The sequence below is a fragment of the Myotis myotis genome, unplaced genomic scaffold, assembly GCF_014108235.1.
Source record: "Myotis myotis isolate mMyoMyo1 unplaced genomic scaffold, mMyoMyo1.p scaffold_m19_p_8, whole genome shotgun sequence".
In the NCBI taxonomy this organism is placed as follows: Eukaryota; Metazoa; Chordata; class Mammalia; order Chiroptera; family Vespertilionidae; genus Myotis; species Myotis myotis.
Genome location: NW_023416390.1, coordinates 21,919,188 through 21,932,472, shown reverse-complemented (window position 1 = coordinate 21,932,472; position 13,285 = coordinate 21,919,188). Strand labels below are relative to the sequence as shown.

General features: G+C 49.3%; 1 protein-coding gene across 2 annotated transcripts in view; it reads right to left on the bottom strand.

Annotated features, from left to right (window-relative positions):
• VIL1 (villin 1) overlaps positions 1–12,959 on the bottom strand; it is a 29,009-nt gene extending 16,050 nt beyond the window's left edge. The window contains exons 1-6 of one of the 2 annotated variants that reach the window (XM_036320809.1): positions 12,437–12,959; positions 3,877–3,961; positions 3,510–3,584; positions 2,261–2,457; positions 670–778; positions 396–506 (exon numbers count right to left, since the gene is read on the bottom strand). In XM_036320809.1, the coding sequence (XP_036176702.1) occupies positions 396–506; positions 670–778; positions 2,261–2,457; positions 3,510–3,584; positions 3,877–3,951 (567 nt within the window). In that variant the 5' untranslated portion in view covers positions 3,952–3,961; positions 12,437–12,959. Of the gene's footprint in view, positions 1–395; positions 507–669; positions 779–2,260; positions 2,458–3,509; positions 3,585–3,876; positions 3,962–7,688; positions 8,202–12,436 lie in introns of those variants that run through there. The other variant, XM_036320810.1, reaches the window with a different exon arrangement.
• Positions 12,960–13,285: the final 326 nt, after the last annotated feature.

Sequence of the window (13,285 nt, the reverse complement as noted above, 5' to 3'; positions counted from 1 at the left end):
TACACCCCACCCCTCACTTCTGCATTATTCCATTCATGTCCCATCCTCCATTGGATGCTCAGCTGGAGGCCAGAGCCAGGGCAGGGCTCTGCCTCTTCATTCATCAGTGGATCCCAAACGGTTGGCACAGGATGTGCCACACAGCAGGTACCCATTAAATCTCAGGGGATTCGACACAGGTGCACACACGCCAACTCCAACATGCACACCTGTCCCCAAACACATGAAGACTCAGATCCACCTTCAAACACCGCCCCCCGGAGAGAAGGCCTGGGGAAATGGAGGCGGCTGGGCAGCAGAAGTCTGGGGGAGGCGGGGTGCTGGTGTGCAGGGCAGGTGGGGGCAGGTGGGGGCAGATCGGGCTTGGGGGAGGGGTGATGCATGGGTAGGTTTACCCTGAGTCTCTCCATGCGGTTACTCTCCGGCCCGTTCCACTGGATGATAAGCTTCCCGAGGTCCAGGAGGAAAACATCCCCGCGGTTGAAACTCTTCCAGGACATCTCCACCTGGAGAGCCACGGGGAGGCTCAGACGCCACTCAGACCCCTTCCGTCATCCGACATCTCTTCCCCATTGCCTTCCCGCCCCTCACCCTTCTTCGGCCTCTGCCCTTCACCCCAATTGGGAGGGGGACAGGAGGCCATGCCCTAGGGCTCTGGTTGATGCCCACCTCTCCAGCCACCACGTTCCTCTTGCCCTTCACATGCAGCAACCGCTGGACCTCGCTGGAGTTGGTCTCCACGTGCTTCATGCCGGAAGCCACGCCCCCTTTCCGGATCCTGAGAAGAGAGGTGAGCTGACCCCAGAGAGCGGGCTGGGAAGTGTGACAGGGTGTTTGGCTAAGCAGGGTCATCTGAGGGCTGGGGCTGGGGCTAGGATGAGTGCATGAGGCACCTCAGGTACAAACTTTAAGGAGACATTCCCTCTCAGGGTCATGCACGGGTAAGGTCCGTGCATTGCCTGTATTTGCATGACCCTGGCAGTGAATGCCTCCTGGAAGTTTGCTCCCTAGACCGCTCCATTCCACCTTAGTCTCTCCCCTGCTGGGAGTCCTTCAAAGGCAATGTGGAGGGCCAGCGCAGGACTCTGAGGGCAGGGGTTGAAGAGAAGGAAAAGAGGGTAGATTCTGTGGACTGAACTGTGTCCCCTCCCAACCTCATATGCCGAAGCCCTAACCCCCAGTGGGGTGGTACTGGGGATGGGACTGTTGGGAGGTAATCGATTTAGAGGAGGTTTAGATGACGTCAGGGGTCAGTGCCCTTATAAGAAGAGACATCAGAGAGTTTCGTTCTCTTCACCAGGTGAAGACACAGTGAGAAGGTGGCCATCTGCAAGCCAGCAGGAGAGCCCCCACCAGCAACCGAATCAGCTGGCACCTTGATCTTGAACTTGCCAACCTCCAGAACTGTGAGGAAATTAATTTACGTTGTTTAAGCCTTCCAGTCTATTTTTGTATTTTTTGTATTTTCTGTATTTTGCTATGTCAGCCTAAGCTGACTAAGACAGAAGAGATGCCAGCTCAGCCTTAGCCGGTTTGGCTCAGTAGATAGAGCGTCAGCCTGTGGACTGAAGGGTCCCAGGTTCGATTCCAGTCAAGGACACATGCCCAGGTTGTGGGCTCGAAATAGGGGTCGTGCAGGCAGCAGCTGATCAATGATTCTCTCTCATCATTGATGTTTCTATCTCCCTCTCCCTGAAATCAATTTTAAAAAATCTTTAAAAAAGAAGTGCCAGCTCAAATGCCCAAATGAGTGAATACTGCTGTAAGTGTGGGAAGAAGGGGAGCAGCAAGACAAAAGGGAGGGGTGGGGACTGTGGCTAACTGGAGAGCTCCTGGCCTATAACCACAGACCAGTAACAACTTGGTTCCTGACCATGTCTTTCTATGGGAAAAGTCTAGAGACTGGAATGTGAGCTTTTAGTGTAAAAGTCCTGTTTCAGAGAAAGGAGGAGTCATTTGCCAGTTGGTTAGAGGGGAGACTTGATGTAATACCCTGAAGGTTGATTTACAAACATTCGTGGTTCACAGAGTTACAGAATTTCAGAACAGCATTTGGGCAGCCAAAGACAGCACTTGGAAGGATGAAGACCAAGGACAAGGAAGCAGCAGAGGTGGGGCTGGGGGAGTGGAAAAAGAAATCACCCTCATGGGATCCCCCCAGCCTCAGGCTCCCTTCCCAGCTCCAGCTCTGCCCCCCAGCCTCAGGTGTGCCTCCCTTGCCCTGGTCCCACTCCCCAGCCTGCAGCGCGCCCCTCCATACACAAGGCCCTGCTTGAAGTAGCCACGGAAAGTCTCGCTCTCATTGCCCTGGACCTCTCGGTGCTGGACAGCCCGGCCCTTCAGGAAGTCGTCCATCTGCGTGGTGTAGATGGCAGCCGCCCCTTGCTCATCCTGGGACGAGGCCTGGCCAATCCAGTAGTGGATGTCATAGGAAAGGTTGCTGCCTGTCTTGTGGATCTAGGGAGAGGGAATGTCCAATGTGCCTGAGACCTTGGGCTCCCACAACGCTCTCCCGCCTCCCTGCTTGGCATGGTCTCCCATGCACATGCAGGCTGGGCCACAGATGAGCCCTGAGTTGTGGCACCAGCTCTTCCTCCAAGACAAGGGGCAAGCAGCTTCCCCACTGGGCCTTGCTCACCTCCTCTTTGGAAATAACTGAGCTGGACTATAGCAGCATTTCCCAAAGTCATGTGCATGGGCCAGCAGAGGTCCCTGGGTGATTAGGTGATAGACAAGCAAATGTATATATGAAATTACTATGTAAATATTTTATAGCTACTTTCTGTTTGGGACATGGGACATTGCTTTCCACTTCAGTGATGATATAGAGTTATATTCTTAAACAAATGTATTTAATTTTTAAAAGTGTGTTATATGCCCGGTTGGTGTGGCTCAGCAGTTGAGCATTGACCCAGGAACCAAGAGGTTGCTGGTTCGATTCCTGGTCAGGGCACATGCTCAGGTTTCGGGCTTGATCCCCAGTAGGGGATGTGCAGGAGGAGCTGATCAATGATGTTCTTCTCTTATCAATGTTTCTCTCTCTCTATCACTCTCCCTCTCTCTGAATACAAATATATATATTAAAAAAGTTTTATTATAAATATATATATATTTTAAAAAGTTTTGAGAAACAATACAAATGCATTAATAGTACAGGTAGTACCAGGATGTGGCCAAAACCAAAAAGGTGATATGAAGATGGCTGTGAGTTTGGGAAATGTGGACTCAAGTAGGGTGACATTCTACTAGTTCAGAAGGTCCCTGAGACTATGAATCCACAGAAGGTCATTTCAGCTTGGAGCTCAGTGGCCCAAAGGCAGGAAGAGCCTCTTACAGCTCCGAGCCTACAGAGCTGCCACTAAGCTGGGCACCTGCACACACCTGGTGAGAACAGTCTGGGGCTGAAGCCAGGCCAGCTCTTCCCACTGCCCCTGCCTCAAGTTTCCTCCCTGACCCCACAGAGGGCTTTGCTCTCTGTTCAGCCCCCTCTCCCACCTGCCCCTACTCACAGCGAGGACTACATAGCAGTCACCATCAAAGAAGCTACCAAAGGTGCTGGGAGGAACAGGCACCATCTGCATCGCCTGGGGAGAGAAGGGAGGTCAGAGGGGCTGCCCTGGACCACTCAGGACCCCGGCTTCCTCTACTCTTAAACACAGGAGTTGGGAGAGGCAGAGAGCTGGGAGGAGGAGGGCATGACAAAGCTGATGAGGAGAAGGGATATAAGGAGGGGAGGAGGTAAAGGAGCAGGGAAAGAGGCCATGCCTGAGGATAGGGAGGGGCACTTGGAGGGAAGGATTGGAGGACAGTAAGCATAATCCCCAGCCTTTTCTTCCCTCGGTCCTCTTTCCCACCCCACACCCAGGCAGACCTCACCTCAATCCTCCATATTTGCACCCCAGGGGTGGTGATGTTGAGGGAGCTTTTGACTTGGGCGCTCAGTTTGGTCATGGCGACGAGCCTAAGGGGGAAGAGGTGTGAGAGGAAGGACTGAGGAGCTGGGAGCGCTTGGAGTTCGGGTGCTGCTCTTCCAGTCCAGCCCTGAGAACTCCCAACGGTGCCAGAGGCCAGGGAGCTGGGGGGGGAGGAGTGGGGAGATGAGGTTTGGCTCCCTACTCTGGGCTCTGATTGGCTGAGGGCCCAGACCCATTTCTTTTTTTCCTGAGACTCATTTCTAATCTTGTCACTCTCTTCCTCAAACACCTGACTCCCTATCACTTTCTGAATAAAGCCCCCTCTCCTTAGCCTATCACTTAAGGCCCTTCTAGCCTCAAATAATTTTTCTTTTTGAAAATTTTCATCAAAGATTGATTTTAAAAAATCAGAGAGTTGTGTGTGTGTGTGTGTGTGTGTTTGTGTGTGTGTGGTGGTGTTTTTTTTTAAAGAAAGCAAAGAATAATAAGGGCTGGAAAGTGTATGCACCCAAAAGAATTGACAAAACAGGTGTTCAAACAAATGCTTGTAAATGAAGTTCATAGAAGTCTTATTCACAATAGCCCCAACGCAGAAACATCCCAAGTGTTCATCAGCAGGTGCATTGATAAACAAAAGGTTGCATATTCCCACAATGGAGTATTATTTAGCACAAAAAGTACGGTGCATGTTCTAATATAGATGAACCTTGAATACATTATGTTTAGAGAAAGAAGCCAGACACAAAAGGCTTGTGTGATATGACTCCATTTATATGAAATACTCAGACTAGGCAAATCCATAGAGATCGTATGGTTTTCAGGGGCTGTCGGGGGAGGAAAATTGGGAATCACTGCTATCGGTACAGAGTTTCCAGTTGGGATGTTGAAAAATACTGGAGTTAGATAGAGGGTGATGGCTGTGCAATGCTGTGAATGTGCTGAATGACACCAAATCGTAGGCTTTGAGGTAGTTAAAACGGCAAATCTTATGTTGTGTGTTTTACCACAATAAAAAAGTGTATGCAGCAGTTTCCTGTTCCTTCCCAGCTACCCCCAAACACCCCTCAATCACTGTTCTCCTGGCCCACAAGATGTAGACTCCAAAAGGGTGGGGTCAGGTTTATTTTTTCAGTACTGAATCCTCCCTCCCCATGTAGCACAGTGCAGCACTTAGCTGGCTGAGTGGGTGGGTGGATGGGTAGATAGATGGGTGGGTGGGTGGCTGAGCGGATGGATGAATGGATGAATAGATGGATGGATGGATGGATGGATGGATGGATGGATGGATGGATGGATGGGTGGATGGATGGATGAATGACAGAGTGAACTCCCCACTGTGAACCACCCTCCACCTGCTCGCTGGGAGAAACCTCCCCTTCCCAAGCTCTTTCATGGTAGCGTTTATGACACTTGGTTTTGACTTGTAACTGTGTTCTCCACTTCAGCTGCTCATCAGAATCACTCGGGGAGCTTTTAAATGATACTGACGCTCCAGTGGGCAAGCCACTTCCCAGGGATCCTGATTTAGCTAGGCTGGGGTAGGGCCTGGGCATGGGTGCTTTATTTTCTGCCTTTTGAGAGGCGAGGCATGGGTGCTTTCAAAACTCCCCGGTGATTCTGATACGAACCAGGGCGGAGGACCTGGTCCCCAGTTGTCCTTGTCCCTGGTTTGCTGCCCCTCCCCACCGAGCCTACCACGCAGCCTGGCACAGGGTTACCCTCCATGAGTGCTCCTTGAACTGATCCATAATGAATGAAAGATCAGGGTGCCCCACAGACCCAGCCTCGAAATGACAGCCTGGACTCTATCTAATCTCTGCACCTTGACTCTGAGTCACCTCTTGGGACAATGACCTGGCCTTTTACTGCTCAGAAACTCCTTCTTCTGAGTCCTGAGTGGTGACCCCCCGCCCTGGCACTCTGGAGTTTGGGGCAAGGTCTCCGGGCCCAGCCTCCCCTCCAGCAGATCAGAGCCACCTGCCAATGGCCAGCACAGAGCTTGTGCCTGGGTCCTGCCTGGTGTCCCTGCTGGCCCTGCTCCCCTCCATGAGTTCAACCCACAGGGACCCAAGGCTGCCAGGACTCCTGGCTCAGTACAACCAATTTGGGTGCAAAGGAAGAGAATGTTTTATTTCATTCACCACCTTTGTCGACATCCCCTTTTCTCTGAGGCAGATTCTTTGACACTGGCTGTATGAACATGGGCCCTGTTCTTCATCTAGGTTGGGGGTCAATTAGATGATCTCTGAAGTCCCACCAGGGACATGCTCTGATTCTAGGATGAACAGCAAGGGGAATAGAGGGTGGACACGAGGAGGTACTTCTTGCCCATCAGAGAGGCGATTCAGGTAAGCAGGACTTGAAAAAGCTCCTGAGAGAGAAATCAGGATTGGGGACCTCCAGCAGCCTGGACAGATAAAGGGGAGCCTCCTTGTGGCCAAGGGTGGGCAAGTGGTTATAGGGAGGCCCCCCATGCTGCTTCTCACCTTCCCCTCCCTGTCCTTGCTCCTGCCGTCCCCTTTGCTGATAGCCCTCCCGCCTTTCTTCACTTGGCTAATACTTAAATGTTCTTCTGGACTCAATTTAGGTCTCATTTCTCCCAGGAGACTGTCTCAGAATCCTCAGGCTAGTTTAGGGCCCCTCGTCTGGGGCCCCAAAGCATCTGGGCCGATGGCTGTCTTGTCCCCCGACCACATGGTGATGAAACGACCTGTTTGTAAGCCCGAGGTCCTCCAGGCCAAGGACCTAGGCATGTTTGTCTGTGCAGCCCCCAGCTCCTAGCACATAGTAGGTGCTCAGCGAATAGCTGGAAGACTGCACTGTGGGATGGAAGGGGACTGACATTCTGGGGGCCTTGGAGGGAGTTAGGGTTCCTATCCAGCCAGGTCCCATCTTCCCTTTCTTCTCTGCTGCCCTGTTGTCCTCAGAGTTCAGGTCCCAGAGAGCCTGGGACGCTGTCACAGCTCAGTCCTCAGTCATGCAGTCTGAGCTGGACAGAGATGTGACTGTCCCTGAAACAAGGACACCTTCTTGCTTCCCCGGGCCCATAATAACAGTGGGATGGACACGCCCCAGCCCCCCAGCCTACAGACTCTGCCCCCCCCCCCCCTCCCCGGCCCTGAGGGTGCCTGAGCAGGCTTCCTGGGAAGGGGGTGGTCAGTGTGTCCCAAGACCCTAGTCTGGACTCGTCTCTTGCCTTCGCTCCCATTTCAGCAGACTGGGGCCATAGTGGCTGGTGAGGCCAAGGGGACAATGGGTCCTGGTGGAAGGGAGATGGGCAGTTCGTGGAGCAGGGCCAAGCACCCAGTCCCCTGCCTCTGCTTTGCCCATTCAACCCCTGATGGCTATTGATCACACCCTAGGACCCAAGAGACAAGAGTCCTGAGATCCTAGGAGTGTCAGGGGGATGGTGACACCGAGAAAGAAACCGCTTCAGATGAAAAAGAAATGGGTGAAGAGGTGAGAGAGCGGAGGAGTGAGGTCAGTGAGTCCTGGCTAGCTCAGGACTGTCAGAATTTTAAGTCCCAAAGTCCCGCACCTCTGGATGCTCCTCAGGTCCGGCGTGGGCTAGCGGCAGGCAGGGTCCATGGCGGAGCCTGCACAAGTCTTTACTTGGAAGCCAAGGGAGCCACAGGCTCACGGCTCTTCCCAGACTCCAGGGCGCCCAGCCTCCCCCTCAGGAGGCCCCACGTTGCCAGAGAGAAGCGAGGGACCCTGTCCTCTCCCACCACCGATGGGCCCGATGGTCCCTGTGTCCCCGCAGGGTTGCCTTACCTGCTGGAGAAGGCAGCTGCCACCTGCGAGATCTCAGGGAGTTGTGGCGAGCTGGCTGCAGGAGAGCGACCTTTGTCCCCACCCCCCTCCTCTAGGAACTGCCCTCTCCATATAAGGAAAGGTAGGGCCCTTGAGAGAGAGAATGGCCGAGGGGGTAGGGAGGCAGGTGCCCAGCAGGTCCCTGGGAGCCAGGAGCCTAAGGACAGCTTGACAACCAGCCCCGAAGTCCCTCACCCCGGGCTCCCGCATTCTGCCAGGGATGGGGTGCATTGCTGCCCAGGGCCCAGGCCCTCACTGCGGTCGATGGCACCTGCCAGGGAACAGGCTCCACAGTCCTCCCTCCTCCCCTGGGGGAATGGTTCCTGGGGCAAGGGAGCCCCAGAGCCAGAGATGCAGGGCCAGGGGTTCACTCGCAGGGTCCCTCCAGGACAGATGGGACCCTGACACCCTAGAGGTCTCTTACACTTGGCATGACACTCGCTCAGTGGGGGCCATTGTTCTTCTTGCCCTCCCACCCTCTTCAGGCTCCACCTGGACTGTTTATGAGCTGCCATAAACCAGTGCCTTTGGACTCTGCCACCCTCTCCCAGCAGCCAGTCTCCATTCCCTCTTGAGCCCGGGGGCCTAGGATTCAGGATGGGAAAGGAGAGCGACCCTCTCAAGTGCAGAAGTTGGCTTTGCCCACAAATTCATCATCCTGGGCAGCTGCCCTCCAGCCTGCGTCCCTGCAGAAATTCTCCTGTCACCTCTGAACTCCGGTCTCCTGGAGGGTGAGATGCAGTGGGCTGGGCGAGGGCGGCCCTCCTCCTGACACCTCCCTGAGTTATGGAGACCGGATGTTCTATGTGTGCACATATGTGCAGGTGTGTGCAAGTGTGAGCGCTCTGACGTGCAGCCTGTTAAGCATAAACACACTGCAAGTGAGATTTTGTTTTTGAAAATAATACCCTTCCCCTAGCTGGCTTGGCTCAGTGGATAGAGCATCAGCCTGTGGACGGAAGGGTCCCAGGTTCGATTCCGATCAAGGGCACATGCCAGGGTTGTGGGCTCAATCCCCAGCAGGAGGCAGCCAATCAATGATTCTCTCTCATCATTTATGTTTTTTTCTCTCTCTCCCTCTTCCTTCCTCTCTGAAATCAATAAAAATATATTAAGAAAGAAAAAGAAAATAATACCTTTTTTATGAATAAAAAGAAGTATATGTTCATTCAATTGTACAAACAGGCAAAAAGGAAAGAAAAACTTATCTGTAATTCCACTATAAAGGTAATCTGCAGATAAGTCACTATTAGCATTTCTTTCAACAGCATATGTCTACTATATGTATATGATACCTATATACGGATCGATTGATCTATCTACATATATATACTTTTTTTTTCTGTAAGAGAACATTTGTTGGGTAAATTACAGAGGCAGAAAAAGTAATTCCTAGAAGACATGGGCTTAGCAAACAAGTTCTAGAGGTGAAAGAAGGGCCGTGGAGCTTGGGAATGAGGAAGCCAATGACCATACATACATATATCTTTTTCTGTGACATGATTGTTATTTTGCAACTTCATTTAAATTGTCCCATGGCAGTCCATTAGATAGCACAGTTTCTGTAACCAATAGCTCATTTTCAGACTTCTAAATTATATCCAATTATTCGATTCTACCAAGAATGCTGTGGTAATATTCTTACTATGAAATCTTTGCCATTAGACTGCATTCATTATTCTTTCTTTAGTAAAAGGCGAAAGATTTATACGATCTGCAGAGAAACCAGAGTATTAATTATTCTTTCTTTAGGATAAACTCCTACAAGTGGGGTTGCTGGGTCAAAGATGTGAGTAGGCCAGCTGCCTTCCAGAAAAGTTGCATTAATTGGTAGCCCCGTGTTCAGGTCAGGAGGATAGGCGATTGCCTGTTTCTCTATTCTTCCCCGCCCTGGGCTCCAGTTTTTAAGAAAATCTTTGTCTGAATGAGGTATCACCTCACACCTGTCAGAATGGCTACCATCAACAAATGACAAATGCTGGTGAGGATGTGGAGAAAAGGGAACCCTAGAACACTGCTGGTGGGAATGCAGACTGGTGCAGCCATTATGGAAACAGTATGGAGTTTCCTCAAAAAAATTAAATATGGATCTGCCATTTGACCCAGCGATCCCACTTCTAGGAATATATCCTAAAAAAAACCGAAACACCAATCAGAATGGATCCACTCCTATGCTCATAGAAGCACAATTTACAATAGCTAAGATCTGGAAACAGCCCAAGTGTCCATCAGTAGATGAGTGGGTAAAAAAGCTGTGGTACATCTACACCATGGAATACTATGCAGCAGTAAAAAAGGATCTCTTACCCTTTGGGACAGCATGGAGAGGCCTGGAGAGTGTCATGATAAGTGAAATAAGTCAGTCAGAGAAAGACAAGAATCACATGACTCTCACTCATATGTGGAATCTAAGTAACAAAATAAACTGATGAACAGAGTGGATCCAGAGACACAGAAGCATGGAACAGAGTGCGGAATCTCGGAGGGAAGGCCGGGGAGGGTGAATGGGTGGGAAGTAATCAACCAGGAACTTTGTATGCATATATGCATGGCCCATGGCCCCAGACAATGGGGTGGTGAGGGCCTGGGGGTGGGGGGGGGGGAGCTGGAGGAGATCAATGGGGGGAAAAAGAGGACATATATAATACTGTCAACAATAACGAATTATTATTACAAATAAAGTTTGGTTACTCTAAAAAACAAAAAAAAAAGAAAATGTCTGTCTGAATGTCAAAAAGAAAATCAGCATTGTGTTGATTTATATATATTTTTTATTACCAGTGCGATAGACCATTTTTAAATATATGTATTGCCTATGTCTTCTTTCATGAATTTTAAAGTAATTCGTTGATTGCTTATATAGCTAATGCATTGAGATTGGTAGCCTGCCTGTCATTTATGGGTTCTCTACTCCACTTTGGTGCTTCCCTTTTAATTTAGCCTCAGGATTTTGGAGGAGAACCTATGTTTTTAAAAATTATTTCCAATTTCTTTATTATGAAAATGTCAAAAACAGAAAAATATAAATGATAGTAAAATAGTATAACAATAAACACTGATGGGCTCAAAAATTCTCATTTGCTGTGTGTGTGTGTGTGTGTGTGTGTGTGTGTGTGTAAGTTGCAGATACCATGCTATTCAGCCCCAAATATTTAGTTTATCGCTCATCTCCTAAGAATAAGGACATTCTCCTTCATAACTGTAATACAAGGCCCTGGCCAGTAGCTCAGTTGGTTAGAGCATGGTCCTGATGGTCAAGGGCATGTACCTGGGTTGCAGGTTCGAACCCTGTTTGGCATGTGCGGGAGGCAATCCATATGTCTCTCTCACATTGATGTTTCTCTCTCTCTCTCTTTTCCTCTTCCTCTATCCCTCCTTCATTGCACTCTCTTTGAAAAAATATCCTCGGATAAGGATTAAAAAAAGAAAAGAAGCAACCAATGAATTCATTAATAAGCAGAACAACAAATCAATGTTTCTCTCATTCCCTTCCTCTTTCTCTCTAAAAACAATCAATAGCCCTGGCTGGTTTGGCTCAGTGGCTAGAGCGCCGGCCTCAGGACTGAAGGGTCCCAGGTTCGATTCCTAGTAAAGGGCGTATGCCCAGATTGTGGGCTCAATCCCCAGTGGGGGGCATGCAGGAGGCAGCTGATCAGTGATTTTCTCTCATCATTAATGTTTCTAGCTTTCTCTCCCTCTCCCTTCCTTTCTGAAATCAATAAAAGTATATTTTTTAAAAATAAAAATAAAAACAATCAATCAATAAAATAACCGGAATGCAATTTTCACATGAAAATGGTATCACAAATTATTTATAATATCATCTTCTATCCAGTTCAAATTTCTCCAATTGTCCTCACAAGGACTTTAACAGCTGTTTTTATTGATTCATGATCAAATTAAGATCCTGCATGTCCTTTTATTGTTATGTATCTTCAGTATTCTTTTTTTAATCCTTTATCTTCAGTATTATTTTTAATCCTCAACCAAGGATTTTTTAAAAAATATATTTTATTTATTTTAAAAAATATATATATTTTATTGATTTTTTACAGAGAGGAAGGGAGAGGGACAGAGAGTTAGAAACATCGATGAGAGAGAAACATCGACCAGCTATCTCCTGCACACCCACCACTGAGGATGTGCCCGCAACCAAGATACATGCCCTTGACGGGAATCGAACCTGGAACCCTTGAGTCCGCAGGCTGATGCTCTATCCACTGTGCCAAACCGGTTAGGGCAGGATTTTTTTTCCATTGATTTTTTTAGAGAGAGGAGGAGAGAGAGAAAGAGAAACATTGAGATGTGAGATACATTGATGGTTACCTCCCACAGGTGCCCCACAGAGGCCAGGATGAACCTGCAACCGAGAAGGTCCTCAGCCCATGCTCTAAACCAGTGGTTCTCAACCTTGGCTGCACATTAGAATCACCTGGGAATCTTTTTAAAATCCTGATTTCTGGGCCTCATCCTCCGGAAATTCTGTTTCTTTGTTATGGGGTGGGGCCACAACATTAGTAACAAAGAAACAGAATTTCCGGAGGATGAGGCCCAGAAATCAGGATTTTAAAAAGATTCCCAGGTGATTCTAATGTGCAGCCAAGGTTGAGAACCACTGCTCTGAACTTTGAGCCAAACCGGCCAGGGCTCTTCAGTGATTTTAAATCTAGAACAGTCTCCCAGCCTTTTTTTCTATGACATTGACTTACCTGAGTCAAGGACAGTTGTCTTGTAGAATGTTCACACTGTGGACTTGTCTAAATCTTTGTGTCTTATTTAATTTGTTCCTCTTCCTCCTATTTTCCCCACAAACTGAAAGTACCTCTAAAGGTTTGTCCTGGTTAAACAGGTTTTTTCAAGAATACTTGATGAAGGCCAGCGCTTCTCAAACTGTACTATCAAAGAATCACCTGGGAACCTTTTTAAAATGCAGAATCTGATTCAGTAGGTCTGGGTGGGGCCTGAGATCCTGCTTGTCTAACACGCTCCCGGGCGAAGCTGATGTGCCTGCTGGTTCTTGAACCGCACGTTGAGTAGCACGGGCAAAGGTGATGCTGTGTACTTCACATTGCATTGACTCGGCGATAGATGAAGTCAAGTTGACGCAGCATGAGTAATTCGAAGTTTGCTCCCTTGCTTACTGCCAGCATTCCACTGTAAAGGCACTTTCCCCCATTTACAATCATAAGTCATCTTGGGGTGATAATTTGGCACTGACAGTACAAAAGTGTTATTTTAATCCTCACCTGAGGACACGTTTTTATTGATTTTAGAGAGGAAGGGAGAGGGAGAGGGAGAGGGAGAGGGAGGGGGAGGGGGAGAGGGAGAGGAAGGGGGAGAGGAAAGGGGAGAAAGAGGGGGAGAAGGAGGGGGGAGGGGGAGGGGGAGAGGAGAGGGGGAGGGGGAGGGGGAGGGGGAGGAGGAAAGAGAAGAAAGAGAAACATTGATGTGAAAGTGAAACATGGGTCGATTGCCTTCTGCATGCACCTTGACCTGGGATCAAACCCAATGCCGCTTGACAACCTTCCAACCAACTTAGCCACGCTGGCCAGGGCAGT